This window comes from Loxodonta africana, chromosome 8 (genome assembly GCF_030014295.1).
Source record: "Loxodonta africana isolate mLoxAfr1 chromosome 8, mLoxAfr1.hap2, whole genome shotgun sequence".
In the NCBI taxonomy this organism is placed as follows: Eukaryota; Metazoa; Chordata; class Mammalia; order Proboscidea; family Elephantidae; genus Loxodonta; species Loxodonta africana.
In genome coordinates, this window is record NC_087349.1 from 28,343,751 (window position 1) to 28,363,690 (window position 19,940).

Below are 19,940 nucleotides of genomic sequence, written 5' to 3' on the forward strand. Positions count from 1 at the left end.
AGAACTGACATCTAGTGGTGTTTTTGCAGGTCAGCAACTTTACAAATATAAGTAATGTGGTTCTTTTGAACATACTGTTCTTTAATATATAAGGAAATTAACTAATGTATCATAAATTCATATTAACATTTATGAACAATGATTTTAAAAAATATAATAGGAACTGTTAGAAATGTGTACAAAATAATAAATAACCTTTAGATGAAGTAGATTCATAGTTTCAAATTTTAATGGATAAATCTTTTAGCTATACAACCAAATTTCTGAGCCACATATATTGTAATCGGTATCTGTACATGAGAGTTTGATACTCAGTATAAACTTGAATTCTAGCTACACATAATTTTATTTTGTTCCTCTTCCCTTCTTCCCACACCATATACCAATATAAAGCTTTCCCATGGACTAATCCAATTAGTTTTTTTTTTTTCTTTAATCTTCTTGCTATTTTAGCTGAAAAATAAAATAGGGGAAGATGGTCTGGATGAACTAATTTGATTAGAGAAGAAGAAAAATAATCAGGGTGTATATAAATTTAGTTTTTTTTAAATAAATAGTGTATTTTAAAAAGCCCTTCAATTTATGCATATTTATATGAGAAAAATATTTTTAAAATTCCTCTGGCTTTTTCATTCAAATATAGAGCAATTTAAAATTAAATGTCTATATATAAAGAATAAAAGTTACGTCTTTCACAAAACCATGTGAATAAATTGGATAATCTCCTATTTTCTGTGATCTCTTATCTGCTTTTCTATTATCTCATATCTACTTTTCTCCGTTAACACATACTTGACTTTATGCTGTTTACATGTATGTCACAAACAGTGGTTACATCATGTTAAAATTTAAGCTTATCCTACAGACACATAGTGGGATCGGAACTCAAATCATAGATTCTCTACATACTAGCTAATTCCCTGAACCATAGGAAATATAAGTCTGCAATGCCTTAGTTGATTGGTTACTATGAATGACAACATTAACAACAACGATAACAATACCCGCCCCCCCCCCCCCACGACACACACAAGAAAGCATGCAGATCTTTGAGCCAGATGGGGGAAGCCATACTCACCTGGAGAACTACAGGGTACCGGAACCTGCCGTAACCAATGTCAAATGTTAAAAGTTGAAAACATAATCTGCATCTGAAATAGAGGCACAAAGTAACATTAACATATATCCTATTGGTTTCATTTACTCTATCATTTGGTATCATGTTATTAATAACCACTACAGTTAATTTTCAATACCTATACTAATCAAAAAGAGAAGTGGTTTGGATATTCTAAAATTGCATATAATTCATTTTTGGACTGGGAGTCTTTTTTTGTTCCTTACACAAAATACAAATATCTGTAAATATTGATAAGACATTAAGTAATGAAGTTACTCTATGAAAACTTGAATAGGGAGAAGAAAACACCTCCACTCCTGCATGGTAGGCACTCTTACTCTCATACGAAGTGTGATAAAGCTTACATTGAGGTGTTCCTTTTTTTTTTTTAACATGCTAGATTTAACACTTCCCTAAAACAAAGGCAGAGACAAATTATATTCAAGGAACCCGAGATATCGGGATGGGAGGCATTGAATTTTGTTAATAAAAGTCCTTATTATCTTCTCTGTATCATTAAATCAGTAGGATGGTTGAAAGAAAAACATATTATGTATAAGTAAAATTATCCCTAAATAGTCAATGCAAAGTATGTAAGATAGAAATAGCTGAGTTTCAATAAGGACTGCAAATTAAAAAAAAAAACAAAAAACAACTTGTACATTATTTCTGGCTACCACTGTTTATATACTAATGAGTTTGTAATTTTTTAGGATCTATAAATTAGGAAACATATGTTTAGAAGGTTTTACTTTTATACTGGTGTAAAATTTTCCAAGTAGCACATACTTGTAATAATTGAGAAATATTTTCACCAACAATCAAGTTTTAGAAAGATTTTTTTCTCTCTCCCTTTTTTTAAACGTTAGTATTTGTTGTTACCTGTCGAAGGCCTTTGGTCCCAGGGTAGATATTTCACCGAACGCTTCAGCTGCTAGCAGGAGCTTACTTATTGCTTCCTTTATATTATCAAAGGCCTGAAGAGGTGAACTGGCCCTCAGGAATGTCTCAACAAATGTTTGCAGCTGTAAACAAAGAAAAGGATTCATGTACTGAAACAATTTCAATGTGTCTATCATTGCAAAGGTGAACAGTTTGGAGGATTTCTTTAGGTCATCTCTCCTTGCCATGCTCAAAAAACTCCTTCAACAGGAAAGTTTGATAATCTAAAATATAAATAAATAGAGAGAGAGAGAGAGAAATGGAAAACCCTGGTGGCGTAATGGTTAAAAGATACAGCTGATAACAAAAAGGTCGGCGGTTTGAATCCACCAGGCATTCCTTGGAAACCATATGGGGCAGTTCTACTCTGTCCTATAGGGTCGCTATGATGGCATTGGGTTTGGATTTTGGTTATATGGAGAAAAGCAGATATAAGATAATAGAATGTATATGTATAGATGGAGAGAGTCATTCCCTGGGTGATGCAAATGGCTCACGTGCTCACTTCTAACCAAAGGATTGAAGGTTGGAAGCCACATCGGAAGCAAGGCCTGGTGACATAAAAAAAAAAAAATAGTTCTGAAAAATCAGCCACTGAAAATCTTACGGAGCACAGTTCTACTTTGGCATACGTGGAGTTGCCATGAGTCAGAACTGACTTGTCAGCAACTGATATACCTGTCTATAGATACGCTGTTGTTTTGCCAAGGAGTTGATTCAGACTCTTAGCAACCCTATGGGACTGCCCCATAGGGCTTCCAAGGCTGTAATCCTTATAGGAGCGGATTACCAGGTCTTTTCTTCCACGAAGCTGCTAGTGGGTTAGAACTGCCAACCTTTCAGTTAGCAGCTGAGTGCTTAACTATTGCACCACCAGAGCTCCTTCTATATAGATATATCTATATCTACCCACCTAAAAAGGGTTTAAATATCTTGTAATTTAAACTTCTTTAGAGGTATTATTTACTCCATTTTTTTTCTTCCTTTTTTCATGGCATCTAATCATGGAAGGTGCAGTGGAAATATAATAGGGCTTAAAACGAGAACGCTTACGTTTAAGTTGTGACTGTACTAACTAGATGAACTTGGACTTGCCAGTTACTCCTCTGAATCTCTGTATCCTTCTCTGTGAAACACGAATAATACCCACGAAAAAGAGAGTTGCGAAGCCAAATTAGAAGCAAATGCATATGAAGGCCACTATAAAGTATGAAATTCAAATCGTAGTCTTTAAAACAAACTGTTATCTATTTTCTGCATGTATTAGAACAAAAATAACCACATAGAAGCTGCTCTTCTTCAGTCCTTTTCTACAGGATATCTAGCCAATTAGAGGAGAATCTCAACATCCCACTGAAATTTTAACTTAAGGTATCACGTGGCTAGAGAGAAGGGGCAGTGTTACAGTAAGAGGAATGAAGCTCAGTTTCACGTCTTCTTAGAAACACTACAGTTGGCATCACAAATCATTACTTCTGTCTACCTGTTAAAACAACCACCGCCACAACAAAATGACCTCTTGAGAATGCTCAGCATCAAAGTTCCAGTCAAAAAATTTTAAAATTATAAAAGCAGATCTCATATGGATAAACATACCCTTGAAAAGATGAAGAATGAAAAATATTTTTGAAGAAACATGCAGCAGGGAGTCTAGTAATGTTTTGGAAAGAGCAAGAGAAATCTATCTAAATTGCTTAATATTGCAAGTGAAAAATTATTTTTTGTTGCATAATAATTAAGGACAGAGATTGGCACTAGTGTCCTGAGGGAAATGGTAAGGTATCTTTAAAACACACAAGCAAAGTCCCCTCCAAGAGAAATAAATACTGACTTCATACAGCCTTACCAGCTGAAAAACAGAAACCTAATAAGTATACTTTGAGACCCTAAGAACACATCATTGGCATTTGGCAATTGGGATGCTTTTCCATTTCACAAAAGAAAATGAGTGTAATAATTATATGATCAAAAGAAAACAAATTAATGCTAAGACTAAAAATGCTAACACCTTTGAGTCGAGTCGGAGTAACATAATATTTTTCCAAATAAAGTAAGTCATCACATTTCACTCAGTTCACCATATTACGTAGAAAAGTTTATTAATGATATTATTTCACTTTCCCATTTTAATGTTTTCTGAGTGTCACATATGTTAAGGTTAATAATATATAATATAAGAAAGATGGAAATGAATATCTGTTTGGCATATAAGATATATAAGGTTGACTATAAAAGATTATGTCCTCCATGGGGAGGAATAATTAGCAAATTGATATTTTAGGATTGTATTTATTCATCTACTGTGGAAATAATTATTTTAATTTCTGAATGTAACTGTGAGCATTGAATATGGGGTGCCACTACATTGATTCAATTCTATTCAATTCAATTTTTAATGAGAAGTTTACCATGTGGAAAGCACTGTGTTCTCCTCTTTGGGGGATGAAGTGAATACCACGGTGGTAACACTACAGACTCTAGGAGCAAAAAGTCCCAGACTCACCTCTGGCTCTGCACCTTCTACTGTTAATAGCAATACCTACTTTATAGAGAAAATGTACATAAGGCACACCTCTGCCTGGCGTGGGTCAGTACTCAGTACACGTCATTGTTGTTCGGTGACGTCAAGTGCCATTCTGAACTCATAGTGACCCCATGTGACAGAGTAGAACTGCCCCATAGGGTCTTCTGGGCTGTAATCTTTCTGGAAGCAGATTGCCAGGTCTTTCTCCCGCAGAGCTACTGGGTGGGTTTGCACCACCACCCTTTTGGTTAGCAGCTGAGTGCTTAAGGATTGCGCCACCAGGCCTCCTTCAGTACATGTGTTAGCTTTCTATATTTTTGTTAAATAAATCAAGACAAGTCCACAGCCATCAGAGGTGATTTCAATTAAAGTGGTTGCTGAACCCAGATTTGTGTAGTGAAATGTTTGATGTGGAATCATCAAAACTGCCTCTAGGAATTCAAACCTATTTGTGACACCAATTGAGGAAGAACTTTTAAACATATATTACAAGGCTTTAAATAGAAATGTTTTTTAAAGAGAGAAGACAGAAATACTACAGTTGAATAGACCTGTGTGTGGTGTGACTCCACACAGAAGTGAAAAAGCAGAACTGAAGGACCCAAACAACTGTTTTTTCTCCCATTTCCCTAAAAAACTCAGCCTGTTGAAAGAAGGACTAACATCAGTCAACAATCACGAAAGCAGAGGAATCAAAACATAACTGTCTTTAGAAATGTAAGTGTGAACAGAGGAGAGAGAAATTGCACTCGAAAAGCAAAACTTAAGGGAGAACTACTTGTCTTATTTTGTATTAGTTTTGTTCCAATTTTGTCTTTATGCGTTGTTTCTGTCTCATTGCATGTATTTTGTTCTCTCTAATTCCTTCAATTAAAAGAAAATTCTAAAAGGACCTCTTCTATTTAATTATTTAGTAGAGTGTCATTCAAACTGCATGTGTCAGATACAGAAGCAACATCATATAAGTGCTTAATAGGTATTTTTTAAAAACCGTCAATTTTCAGTAAGTCACTCACAGAGGGCACAATACTTCTATCAGTTCTCATAACTAAATCCACTTAGGCTAGGTGGACTTTTTTAAGGTTTGGTTATACTGCAATTTTTTACTCTAATTGTATTTCCTTGGCCAAATTACTTGAGTTTATACCTCTCAACATCTGCAGATATAGCATGAGAAAACTGTGGTCCATGATCTCATTCCAAAAACTAAACCTGTTGCCATGGATTTTCAATTCCAACTCATAGCAAACCTACAGGATAGAGTAGAACTGGTCTATTGGGTTTCTAAGGATTGGCTGGTGGATTCAAACTGCTGACCTTTTGGTTAGCAGCCGAGCTCTTAAACACTGTGCCACCAGGGCTCCATTAGACAATGTCAAATCTTAAATTATTGGATATTAATCCCGTTCAAAAGCCATCAGAACCTGAGCACTTTTCACCCAGGAGCTTTCTAAATTCAAGCACAAATGCCTGAAGGAGTACTCTTCCTGCTAATTTAAAACAATCAAGCCACAAATTCAAATATCAAGATTTCTCTCATTCCATATTACGACTTTCAATCATTGTTTTCAAGTTAAATAAATATGAAGTACAGCCAGAATGTGCCTCAGAAACAAAGATGGGGAGACTTCCTCTCACATACTTTGGACATATAATCAGGAGGGACCGGTCCCTGGAAAAAGACATCATGCTTAGGGTCAGCAAAAAAAGAGGAAGACCATTGACAAGATGGATTGACACAGTGACTGCAACAACGGGCTCAAACATAGCAACAACTGTGAGGCTGGCACAGGACCAGGCAGTGTTTTGTTCTGTGGTACATAGGGTCGCTATGAGGCAGAACTGACTCGGCGATGCCTAACAAGTTCCCAGGGAAGTCAGTGCTTTGGCAATGAGGTAAAAATAAATAATAGAACATTTTAAGATTTTTTAACCTGATGGACTATTCTATAAACCATAAAATGTCCTCCTTCAGTGTAAAAATAAAATATAATTCAATGCAACATAAATATAAATTGTATAGAAAATGTCCTTATAATGTCATGGTTGTAAAACCAGACAGTTAAAGCATTATCATTTGTTTATATTTGTATAACATTCAAACAATTGCCCAGTAAGATATTTATAACTTTTATAACATCTATACAGTCGAGCAACTTATTGGAAAATATGTTGGTGGACCAAAACTAAACAATCAATTAAAAATGGAAGGACAAGGGGAATTGAACATAAACTTGTAAATATACATGTGAAAACCTCAATTATGTCTTTGATAACTCAAAATATTCCCAAGGTGTCCTGATAGTTACATTTCTTCACCCCATCCCCATCACGGCCCCTCCCATGGTGAGTTCTGAGCTCTCCCTCTCTTCTCATAGGGAGTCATGATGGCAAAGTGGTTAAAGACCTTGGCTGCTAACAAGAATGTCAGCAGTTAAATCACCAGCAGCTCCTTGGAAACCCTGTGGGGCAGTTCTACTCTTTCCTTAGGAACTCTATGAGACAGAATCAACTCGGTGGCAATGGGTCTGGTTTTAGTTTTTATCCTCTCATAAGACCCTAAGCAAATTGCCATCAGTGGCAACAAGTCTTGTTCTGTGTTAAACTCACTGACTTGCTTATCTGCTCTGACCGGAGACTTAGTCCATTTAGAGCAGGAAGTGTGCCATTTCATCTTTGGATTGGCAGTGCCTAATACTCAGTTGTTAAATAAAACCCTGGAAAACCTGGTGGTGTAGTGGTTAAGTGCTATGGCTGCTAACCAAAAGGTTGGCAGTTTGAATCCTCCAGGCACTGCTTGGAAACCCTACAGGGCAGTTCTACTCTGTCCTATATAGTTACTATGAGTCGGAATTGACTCGAGGGCAGTGGGTTTGGTTTTGGGGGGTTTAATACACTGTAGGTACTCAATAAATACTGTTGAATAAATAAACCAAAGTATGACATTACAGAGGAGCCCTAGATGGCACGAATAGTTAATGCGCTCAGCTGCTAACTGAAAGGTTGGAGGTTCAAATCTACCCAGAGGAGCCTAGAAAGAAAGGCCTAGCAGTGTACTTCCCCAAAATAAGCCACTGAAAACCCTCTGGTGTGCAGTTCTATTCTGACACACATGAAGTCACCATGAGTTGGAATCGACCTGGTAGCAACTGCTGTTTTTTTTATGATGTTACAGAAAATACAGAGAAAAACCACTGATAAGAGAAATAGCTTTATGTAGCTTATGGATAACATAGTTTCCCTTTTTAGGACAGCATGTTTATCTCTTGCTTCCAGCTCATGAGAGAGAAAGGAAGGATATTCGTTTTTCTGGTGACTTGTAATAAAACCTTTGAAAAATGGAAGCTTACAGCTGTTCGAGAGGATTTTTGAGATAAGAAAAATTAATCTAAGAGTTAGAACAAAGGATGAAAGATTAACCAATACTAGTGGTTTTCTTTTTCTTTTTTTTAAGTAAAGTTCTTGACCAACTGGAAAACTGCCGCAGAATACCCACATTTCAATATTTTGAACTTCGGGTAGTATTTAATATCATTGTGCCTTACTACAGTTTATTAGAATTTCTCTAAATGTTATTGTTTGAGAGAGAAATTTTCATCTTCTGAGATTCAAGAAGAATATTGATACTTAAAATCACTTGCACTGTTCACAGCCACATTCTCACCAGTAACCACGTTTGACGGCTTGCTCATTTTGTATCACCGAAGTCCAAGCAGACACTTCTTTAATGGTTAGAAATTTCATAAAAAAACAAAATAAAAATCCTCCCTTGTTTCTGGCAGTTGAAACATTCCCTATCTCCACTCCATCTTCTCTGAGTCTCTCTTTTATCCTTAAGCACCCTTTTACCCTTGAACTTTTTCTTCATTTGTTTAGGATGGGAAATATCACACCAGCATGCTTGACTGCTGAGAGAAATGATCCCGAAGAGAGGTCAAATTAAGGATATAATGCAAAGTCTAGGGGATGAGAATTTTAGGTTACAAGGAAATATCTCATACGAGCATTCAATTAAATATATGAAATCCAAGATACTATCTTCTTTGTCCAAATTAAAGGGGGAACAGGGATACATGCACATCTACCTATTTTAAATACAGACAGAATTTAGTCCTATTGTTCTTAATTGATATCATTATTCCGTCTTTGGCAGGCTCAGCAAGGATCCCTCTCTCTCTCTCAGATTCTGATTCAGGAGGTGGAATGCTTAACCAGGCTCTCTCTTGGAGTACTCTTTAAAACGGATCGGTTGTAATCAAAATACCAGAGAATTTTATCCTGATGTGATATATCTGAAAGTCTCTTTTTGATTGCCTCATAATTCTCAAAACTGTATCTTATAAATTCTCAATAAACTTATAAAATTAATTAAAAAAAAAAATCAATGACCATAATGCTCTGTTTTAAAAAAAGTCCTCCCAGAGAGAGCTATCATTAAAATTATTGGTAGTGCACAATTGGTCAGAACAACACAAATATATTATAAATCTCATTAAATAAATTTTAAACAGACACGTAAAACTGTATCAGAAATGCACCTCTGTGATGGTTATGGCTCACATATTCATTGAGAGGATATTACTTGTCGCTAGAACGAGAAGAGGTCAGAATCCGAATTAATATTATTTTTAATGTAAGTTCTGAGAAAACCTGTTCACATAGGTACATTGATGCGGATGGAAGAGTTTTGTCATAGTAACGTGACTCGATTCCTTGAACTCCTTCCAAGTTATATGAAAAAAAAAAATCACCTTGCAGTTTATCACGAAATACTCAATTTTGTTAAAAAAAAAAAAAAGAACAAAAAGGACCCGAGTTGCGAAGGATTTACTCAGTAATTAGCAAACGTATTTAAATTTGTCTCTCTTTTTTTCTTTTTGCCATCCTGAAATGTTTTTACCCTGGAGCTATCATCGTCATAACATTAGGGGTAAGTGAGAAATAGATTTTTGAAAAGCAGAAGCACGTCTATGAAAGGGATGGGGAAAGAAGAAACTACTGTAAGGTGCTTTCTCAGGGAGATCAGTTTTAAGAAAGCAGGCATATGAAGGGCAGTGGTGATTCAGAGGTACAACTCTAGCCCTCCACGTAGGAGACCCCAGGTCTGTTCCTGGCTGACGCACCTCATGCATAGCCACCACCTGTCTGTAAGTGGAGGCTTATATGTGGCTATCATGCTGAATAGGTTTCAGCAGCATTTCCAGACTAAGATGGACTAGGAAGAAAGGCTCAGTGAGGAGCTTTTGAATGCCATGTGAAAACCTTAAGGATCGCAGCAGTCTGATCCCTAACCAGGGGGATGGGCTGGGCAGTATTTCCTTCTGTTGTGCGTGGGGTTGCCATGAGTTGGGAGGGATTTGGCAGCAGCTAACAACAACAACAACAACAGACATATGAAAGCTTAGGTTCTGGATATTATTCTCTTGAAACTCTTCATGTGTCCCTGAGCCACTTGGAGAGCCTTCACGAATCCCCAGAGGCACGTGGCCCCAGCTCCTGGATCACAGCTCTGGATGTGGCTGGCCCAGAGGAACCCATTTGCCATGGCTACAGCAGGAGATGAAGTGCTGTGAGCATTCAGGACCCTGTAAAATTTCCTTACCTCATAAAATTTCCTTTGTGTTTTTAAGGGACGTGATTTAGAAAAAAAAATCAGATATTTAAAAAATAGAAGGAAAAAAAGATTTATGGGGGGGAACCCCCAAAAAACAACCAAATTAAAAACCTAAGTACTGATGCATTTTTCTGCTTTGTGCCCATGTGGTATTTGAATATAATTCCATGTCATATGTAATAACAATCACTAACTTTGCCAAGCTGATGCCATGAGGCAGGCATTGTGCATTGTAGATGAGCTGTATTGTCTATACTTACAACAGTGTTGTGAAGTTGGTAGTCATTATCCCCATTTTACAGATTAAGAAACTGAGGCTTTAAGAATGCAAGTAACTAAGGTTACCTAACCTGGAGGTTACCAAGATGGGTATTAAACCCAGCCTGTTTGGCTACAAAGCCCTAGCACTATTTCTGTCCTTGTGCCTTTGATTGTACTAGATTTAGGAATGTGGATAGACTGAAATAGAGAGAAATAAATCATCTACCTTTTTACTTTCATGGAAAATGTGTTTGAAACTGTCATAATTCTTAAGTGCATGCCCTTACTCCCACACATCTAAAATATGAATTCAACAACTCGAGTATTTATGTAGCCTAATTAATTACCTTTTGGAAAAATGAAGAATTTTTCTTCGTAACTTAAGTCAAATTGCCTGGATCAAGAACAAATTTCATGTTAAATCAAATGATTTAAGGATATAAATATCCTCATCATTTGTTTTAGCTTGTTAAAAATTGGCTTGCTTTAGGATAAACCACGGAAAAAGTGAATTAATTGGCTGAACCTAAATTAGGATACTTTTTACTCATTCCCTGGAATTAAATCAAAAACTCCACTTATTTAAATAAGTTTCATGCTTCCAGTGACATGAATGATTTTATTCATCTGTACTCCTTAATAAACCCAAGCTTTAAAGCTTACATTAAACTTGGAGAATACAGGCTCCGTGTGATTTAATCAGTTTCACGGGTAAAAAAAAAAAAAAAAAAAGAATTGACCAGAAGCAGGGTACAATGATACAAAAGGCTATGAATAGCATAAAAATTTAATTATTTGCTTTGAATGGTGGAACCTTGCTGCATTATATTCACCCTTCTCAGAGAACTGGTAGGTTATCTTTATTGCCCCTTCTGGAATCTTCTCAGTGGGATATAAAGGAATAGAGTTTTAATGGTAAAGAGCAAAAGCTTAAGTTGTAAAGATTTTCTCATTGGGTTCGGTATGTGTATGCCAACTCATTTTCTTTATATGAATGCCACTGTTGGCGCAGGTCATGGCGATTTCCATTAAAGTTAAAACACAGGCTCTCGTTAAGCTTCCAATGAAATAAAGCCTGACAGCTCATTTGGGAAACTTCACAGACTTTAACTGTCATGAGTAGAAGAATGACATCAAATCTGGTAATATTTCTGAAAGGTGATATTTGTAACAGGCAGCACAAAGCTTTTGCAAATTGGGAGAAAGATACCTACTTCATCTGTCTATACCAAACCAAACCAAAGCCAGCGCCGTCGAGTTGGTTCCGACTGTTAGCAACCCTATCTATCTATAAATACTCTCAAATGAGCAACAAAGTAAAAAAGGAAAGTATTTTCAATTTATATTCTGGATATTTTATACAGGGTATCTATTTAAAAAAATTTTTTTTTCCTTTTTATCTATTTTAGGCCTTATTAAGTTTCAGGGTCAAAAGAAAAGGAAATGTATTCATTATAAAAATAATGGGTTCTGGTTGAACAATAAAGACAATGATAGAGCAATTTGTCCTAACTTATGAGTGGCTGTAGCTTTAAAGTCTGATAAGTCCATAGGATATCTGCTGTAACTCTCTGCTATTTTCTTACACCCCTCATTTATCAGTTATCTTATAGCTCTCCCTTCTAAATGTTCAAACAAAATTCATTCTTTTACTTAAAAAACCCAACTGCCGTTGAGTTGATTCTGACTCATAGCAACCCTATAGGACAGAGTAGAACTGCACCATAGAGTTTCCCAGGAGCACCTGGCGGATTTGAACTGCCGACCTCTTGGTTAGCAGGCGTAGCACTTAACCACTATGCTACCAGGGTTTCCTTCTTTTCCATAACCAAAAAAACCCATTGCCATTAAGTCAATTCCGACTCATAGCGACCCTATAGGACAGAGTAGAACTGCCCCATGGGGTTTCCAAGGAGCACCTGGTGGATTTGAACTGCTGACCTGTTGGTTAGCAGCCGTAGCTCTTAACCACTACGTCACCAGGGTTTCCTTCTTTTCCAGAGGACTTGTTAAATGACCATTTGATTATTATGCATAATTCAAAAGTTCATGATTCAATGCTCTAGTCAAATATGACGCTATTGTTGTTATGTGCCATCAAGTTGATTCCAACTCATTGTGACCCTATATGACAGAGTTGAATGGCCCCATAGGGTTTCCTACACTGTAATCTTTACAGGAGCAGATCGCCAATCTTTTCTCCCAAGGAGCTGTTGGTGGGTTTAGATCACCAACCATTCAGTTAGCAACCCAGGGCTTAATCATTGCACCACTGGGGCTCCTTGTATACACCCCAAATTAATGTCTTCTAATTGTGGTTTAACTACAAACTTTCCCCATCCCAACCACTTTCTCTTCCATTACTATCAGTGTCATCTTTATGAAGCACAGCTCCAATCATGTCATTCCCCTGCTCATAAAGGACAAAAGTCCCCAGTATTTACAGAAGAAGGCAGCATACTAAACAGTAGAAACCCTTTTATCTTTTGTGCTCCAAACTGGCAGTGATTCTTAAATGAGAAATCCAAAGGTGATGAATGCAATCCTTAAACACTTTATTTTAATTTTAAAATCATAAATGTAATGTATATTCCTTTGCCTTAGAAGCAAAGATGATGAGACTATGTCTCACACACTTTGGACATGTTATCAGGAATGATCAGTCCCTGGAGAAGGATATCACGCTTGGTAAAGTAGAGGGTCTTTGAAAAACAGAAGACCCTCAACAAGATGGATTGACACAGTGGCTACAACAATGGGTTTAAGCATAACAAAGTTTGTGAGCATGGCGCAGGACCGGTCAGTGTTTCGTTCTGCGGTACATAGGGTCACTATGAATCAGAACCAACTCAATGGCACCTAACAACAGCAAGAAGTAAATAATTATAGAAGGACTGAAAGAATTCACTTTTCTACAGGAAAATTATTCCTGTTTTACAGATATAAAAGCTGGTTCAGAGAGGTTAAGAGACTTGCCTAAAGTCACACAGTTGGTTCAAGGATTTTCCTACTGCACATGCATTCCCAGGCCCCTACAACAGGTCAGGGCCTGGAGATTTTTCTTTCCTGGCCTATAGATCCAGTACTATAGGTCCAGCACTCGTCATTTATTTCTCTCTCCTTTAGAGTAAAGATGCAATCAGATATTTATTACTCAGCCTGAAAGGATGGCGTCATTATGCTATTCATATTTTTAAATCACATTTATTTTCACTTTAACAGTAATTCCATAAAAGCATGAAAATGAAATATATTCCCTTAGTATAATGCTTTTCATTGGTGACTTCTGAGTTTAGGGTAATGATTTCACTTTCTGTGATTTGAATACCTATTCTTCATGTTGTTGTTAGGTACTGTCTAGTTGGTTTCAACTCATAGTGACTATACGTATAACAGAAAGAAACACTGCTCAGTTCTGTGCCATCCTCACAATCCTTGCTATGTTTGAGCCCGTTGTTGCAGCCACTGTCAATCTATCTCGTTGAGGGTCTTCTTTTTTGCTAACACTCTATTTTACCAAGCATGATGTCCTTCTCCAGGTACAGATCCCTCCTGATAACATGTCCAAAGTATGTGAGATGAAGTCTTATCATCCTCCTTTCTAAGGAGCATTCTGGCTGTACTTCTTCCAAGACATATTTGTTTATTCTTCTGGCAGGCTATAGCATATTCAATATTCTTCACCAACACCGTAATTCAAATCTATCAATTCTTACATCTTCCTTATTCATTGTCCATGGCTTGGGTCAGGACCACCTTACTCCTCAAAGTGACATCTTTGACTTTTAACACCTTAAAGAGGTCGTTTGCAGCAGATTTGCCCAATGCAACACGTCACTTGATTTCTGGACTACTGTTTCCATGAGCATTGATTGTGGATCCAAGTAAAATGAAATCCTTAACAATCTCAATATTTTCTGTTTATCATGATGTTGCTTATCAGTCCAGTTGTGAGGAATTTTGTTTTATGTTAAGGTATAGTCTGTACTGAAGGCTGTGGTCTTTGATCTTCATCAGTAAGTGCTTCAAGCACTCTTCACTTTCAGCAAGCAAGGTTGTGTCATATGCATATTACAGATCGTTAATGAGTCTTCCTCTAATCCCGATGGTGCGATCTTCTTCATATAGTCCAGCTTCTCAGATTATTTGCTCAGGCTGAATAAGTATGGTGAAAGAATACAACCCTGATGCACGCCTTTTCTGATTTTATACCATGCAGTATCCCCGTATTCTGTTCAAACCACTGCCTCTTGATCTATGTACAGGTTCCGAATGAACACAATTAAATTTTCTGGATTTCCCATTCTTCCAATTCTTTGAAATGTTATCCATAATTTGTTATGATCCACACAGTCAAAATATCTTTGCTTAGTCAATAAAACATCCAACATCAGCAAGGATATCCCTCGTTCTGCATCCTCTTCTGAATCAGGCTTGAATTTCTGGCAGTTCTCTGTTGATGCACTGTTGCAATCTTTTTTGAATTATCAAAATTTTACTTGTGTCTGATATTAATGATATTGTTTGATAATTTCAGCATTCTGTTGGATCCCCATTCTTTGGAACGGGCACAAATATGGATCTCTTTCAGTCAGTTGGCCAGGTAGCTGGTTCCAAATTTCTTGGGGAAGACAAGTGAGAGCTTTCAGTGTTGCATCTGTTTGGTGAAACATCTCAATTGGTATACTGTCAATTCCTCGAGCTTTTTTTTATTGGCCAATGCTTTCGGTGTAGCTTGGGCCTCTTCCTTCAGTACCATCAGTTCCTTTTCATACGCTACCTCCTGAAATGATTGAACATCAACCAATTCTTTTTGGTACAGTGACTCTGTATTTTTTCCATCTTTTTTTGATGCTTCCTGCATCATTCAAGTTTTTGCCCGTAAAAAAAAAATTTTTTTTTTTTTACCCATAGAATCCTTCAATACTGCAATTCAAGGCTTAACTTTTTTCTTTAGTTCTTTCAGCTTGAGAAATGCCAAGCATGTTCTTCCCTTTTGGTTTTCAAACTCCAGGTCTTTTCATATTTCATGATAATATTTCACTTTCTCTTCTCGAGCTGCCCTTTGAAATCTCCTGTTCAGCTATTTTACATTATTGTTTCTTCCATTCACTTTAGCTACCCAGCATTCAAGAACAAGTTTCAGAGTCTCTTCTGACATCCATTTTGGCTTTTCTTTCTTTCCTGTCTTTTTAAAAGACCTTTTGCTTTCTTCATGTATGATATCCTTGATGTCATTACCCAACTCATCTGGTCTTCAGTCATTAGTGTGCAATTCATCAAACTTGACATGGTCTCTCAATTCAGGTGGGATATACTGAAAGCCGTACTTTGGCTCTCGTGGACTTGTTTTAATTTTCTTCAGCTTTAACTTGAACTCACATATGACAATTGATGTTGTGTTCTGTAGTTGGCTCCTGGCCTTGTTCTGATGGATGACATTGAGTTTCTTCATCGTTTCTTTCCACAGATGTAGCTAATTTGATTCCTGTGTATTCCATCTGGAAACCCTGGTGGCATAGTGGTTAAGAGCTACAGCAGCTAACCAAAAGGTTGGCAGTTTGAATCCACCAGGCGCTCCTTGGAAACTCTATGGGGGCAGTTCTACTCCATCCTATGGGGTTGCTATGAGTCGGTAATTGACTTGACAGCACTAGGTTTGGTTTTGGTTTTTTGGTATTCCATCCAGCAAGGTCCATATGCATAGTAGCCATTTATGTTGTTGAAAAAATGTATTTCCAGTGAATAGGTCATTGGTCTTGCAAAATTCTATCTTGTGTTATTAGGCATGGTTTCTGTTACCAAGGCCATATTTTCTAACAATTCTTCATGTAGATATGGCTAATCAAGCACATAGGACAAATTCTCACACTTTTCAAATATATCTGGAATTAGTACAATCCAAAGCATCGGTTTAGAGTAGTTTTCTTTTTTCTTTTAATAGGTAGAGGAGGTTGTGGTACCTGGAACTATCAGCTCCTGGAAGACTGGACACCAGGTATGGGAAAGCTGGTTTAAAGGGAGAGACACAATGCATATGTTGTTGTTGATAGTTGCTGGCAAGTCAGATCTGAGTCAGACTTTACCAAACAGGATGTCTTTTTCCAGTGGTTGGTGTTTTCTGATGATGTGTCCACAGTATGCAAGATGAAGTCTCACCGTCCTCACTTCTAGGGAGCATTTCAGCTGTATTTCTTCTAAGATTGATCTCTTTGTTCTTGCAGTCCATGGCATATTCAATATTCTTCGCCAACACAATTCAAATGCATCAATTTTTCTCCTCTTTTCTTTTTTCATTGTCAAGCTTTTGTATGCATATGAAGCGATTGAAAAGATCATGGCTTGGGTCAAGTGCACCTTAGTTATCAGTAGCATTATTGCTTTTTAGAACTTTGAATAGGCCTTTTTCAGCAGATTTGCCCAATGTCATATGTCACTTGGTATCCTGACTGCTGCTTCCATTGAGGTTGATTGTTGATCCAAGTAGAATGAAATCCTTGCCAACTATGATTTTTTTCTCCATTTATCATGGTGTTGTTTAGTGGTCCAGTTGTGAGGACTTTTGTATTCTATATGTTCAGGTGTAATTCATACTGTATATACAGGCTGCATATACTAAAGACTTTGGTCTTTTATCTTCATCAGTAAGTGCTTCAAGTCATCTTCATTTTCAGCAAGCAAGCTTGTGTCATCTGCATATCACAGTTTTTTAAGGAGTCTTCCTCCAACCCTGATGTTGCATTCTTCTTCACGCAGTCCAGCTTCTTGGATTATGGGTGCATATAAACACAGGGATATCAAGAGTTTTCTCTCTCATTTCAAATTGTTAAGATCTGCTTCATAGAGCTTTTAACAACTGGTGTCATAGGATTGGGAAACCCTGGTGGCGTAGTGGTTAAGTGCTATGGCTGCTAACCAAAGGGTCAGCAGTTCGAATCCACCAGGCACTCCTTGGAAACTCTATGGGGTAGTTCTACTCTGTCCTATAGGGTCGCTATGAGTCAGAATTGACTCAATGGCACTGGGTTTGGTTTTTTTTTTTGTTTTGTTTTGGTCATAGGATTGTGGGTGGAGGTGAGATACAAGTTTCTAGGAGACAAAGAAGATTGAGTGAGGTGGATGGGGAATCTCAGTATTCGTCACTGAGGAAGTCAGAGAATGACTGCCTGATCAGCAGATGCCCCGTAGAGATATAACTTACAAAGGCAGTAGGTATCAAATTTACACTGCAGTAGGTATCGAACACAGCACTCTGTGTGTGTGCAGAATTCAGGGAAAGAATCAATCTTGGCCTGGCTTGGCAGCACGCAGAGACATGAAGGGCAAATTTTCAGTTCCATGCCAAAATGCTAGGTCATTTACATAATTCAAAGGAACTTAGGTTAAGGGAAGATTTGGGGCTCAAACTGAAATCAACTGTAAAGTGTACACAAAAAAGATATACGAATAAGAGAAATGTATTCTTAGATAGTGATTCTAAAATTTCAATGCTAAAATTACGGTAATAAAATGATCAATGTATCACAGAAATCCTGTAATTGGAAAAACATTATCCTATGACCGACAAATGCTGAAATCAGTCCAAAATAATTGTGTAGCCTAGGCAATTAAACGGCCCTGGGGAATTATCATCATTCAAATATCTTCTTAGCAATATAACCTTTCTACCACAAGCACGGATTGCTACATTACATTTTTAAGTAAATATGTACAATTCAATGAAAGAGAAAGGTCAACGCTTTGCTATCTAAGCATTTTCACCTTTTTTCCTTTCACTGTTGTAGGTCTCAGGCTAGAAGTGCAATACCTAAAAATGACCACTTGGGGACAATATAGTAATTTTTTTGCTTTATCTCATAACTACGTTTCTTCAGTGAAAAAAGATTCTGGTTTCTTCCAAATTTGAAACCGAATTCTAATATATGGGGAGAAAAATGCTGTATTTCATTTTAAACTTACAATACATAAATCACATAAGACAAATTTAAGTCAGATGTCCTGAAGGGAGCTAAAGTCTGTCTTCTTTTAGCAGACAAATCAGTTGTACCTAGCTGGCACACCTGGAGATATTTCATACCTGGAATTTGTCACAGCTGTTGAGATCAAGAATAAAGGAAATTGCTAACAGAAATGTTAGAAATGACAAACATCTAATAAGCTTCAAAATGTAAGCGTAGTGGCTAAGTGCTATGGCTGCTAACCAAAAGGTCAGCAGTTCAAATCCACCAGCTGCTCCTTGAAAACTCTATGGGGCAGTTCTACTCTGTCCTATAGGGTCGCTATGAGTTGGAATCAACTTGATGGCAAAAGGCTTCAAAATGTACTGGTGGAAATTATTTTGTTTCTATAACCAAAGTAAAAAATGTAAATACCACCTATTTTTCTCACCAGGTTTATGTTGTGTAATAAACTGAAGCTTTAAAGTAATTAAATTTTGAAGACACACACTTACTTCCATTGTCTTCACTGGTATTCCTTTGCTTTCACACAACACTTTGTAAAGGGCTTATTTTTATTACTGATTACTCTTTTCAACAATTTGATGAGCTGAGTTTCTATTTCAAATCATTTTTCTCCCCTCTGTCTGCAAAGCACTAGGCACTATGTCAGGCATTGAAGGTGGTTTTGGTTTTGTATCTTTTTTAAATCAAGAATAAACATAACATCTTCTTGAAGGATTTCATATGTATTTAGGCGGGTATATTATTCTTTTTGGGTTTTGTTCTCTTGATTCTGTGCTGACTTTATCTGATTTTTCTTGCAATGCATTTTTCTGTCCTCAGAAGATATTTAACATTACCACAGGAAGCTGCCATGATGGAAAGCTCACTTGAACCTTGTTGTCAAAGTCCAGAGATCAAGATTTATAAAATTGAATTCATTAACTCTTTAGTTGCTTGAACAGAAATGAAAAAATTGGGGCAGATTACAAGAAGTCTTACCCAAGGATTCGTCTCTCAAAAATTTTTTTTTTTTTTTTTTTTAGTGAAGGAAGGTACTGTAGCTGCTCTGTCTTTGAACATCTTTCTGGCTTAGCTAGATCATCTATTAAAGAAATAATAAGAGGCTCCAAAATTAAGATGGTGTCATTCAGATGCTTACAGTGCTTAGAACATTGCTTACACTAATCCTCTTTTTTCATGCTTCTTGTCCATTCTTAAACACTTGTTTATTTTTACAAACCTGTGCTCAATTAAGTCTGTAAAAAAAAGAAAATCAGAGCAGTACTCTTCTGCTGGGCCAAGGCAGAAAGAGGAAGAGTCTGTACAGTTTAATTTATAAGAGCTTCTATGAATCCATAGGCCGTTGACTTCTGGGCTTCAGTTTGAGAAACAACACTTGATCTTTTCAAGACCTCAATGGGTGCCTTCCTTCCTCATCCCTATACACACATCTGCTAGATGGCTCCAGAAGAAGCAGGACTTGAACAAGGTAAGTGAGGGGGAGGAGAAAATGAATGAGGAAATACAGATCCTAAG

General features: G+C 37.0%; 1 protein-coding gene across 1 annotated transcript in view; it reads right to left on the reverse strand.

The window, feature by feature from the left end:
- The window catches only part of CPED1 (cadherin like and PC-esterase domain containing 1), a 306,881-nt gene that overhangs the window by 158,380 nt on the left and 128,561 nt on the right, over positions 1–19,940 (reverse strand). Inside the window, exons 7-8 of the mRNA XM_003407021.4 lie at positions 2,003–2,145; positions 1,079–1,151 (exon numbers count right to left, since the gene is read on the reverse strand). Coding sequence (XP_003407069.1) covers positions 1,079–1,151; positions 2,003–2,145 — 216 coding nt within the window. The remainder of the gene's footprint in view (positions 1–1,078; positions 1,152–2,002; positions 2,146–19,940) is intronic.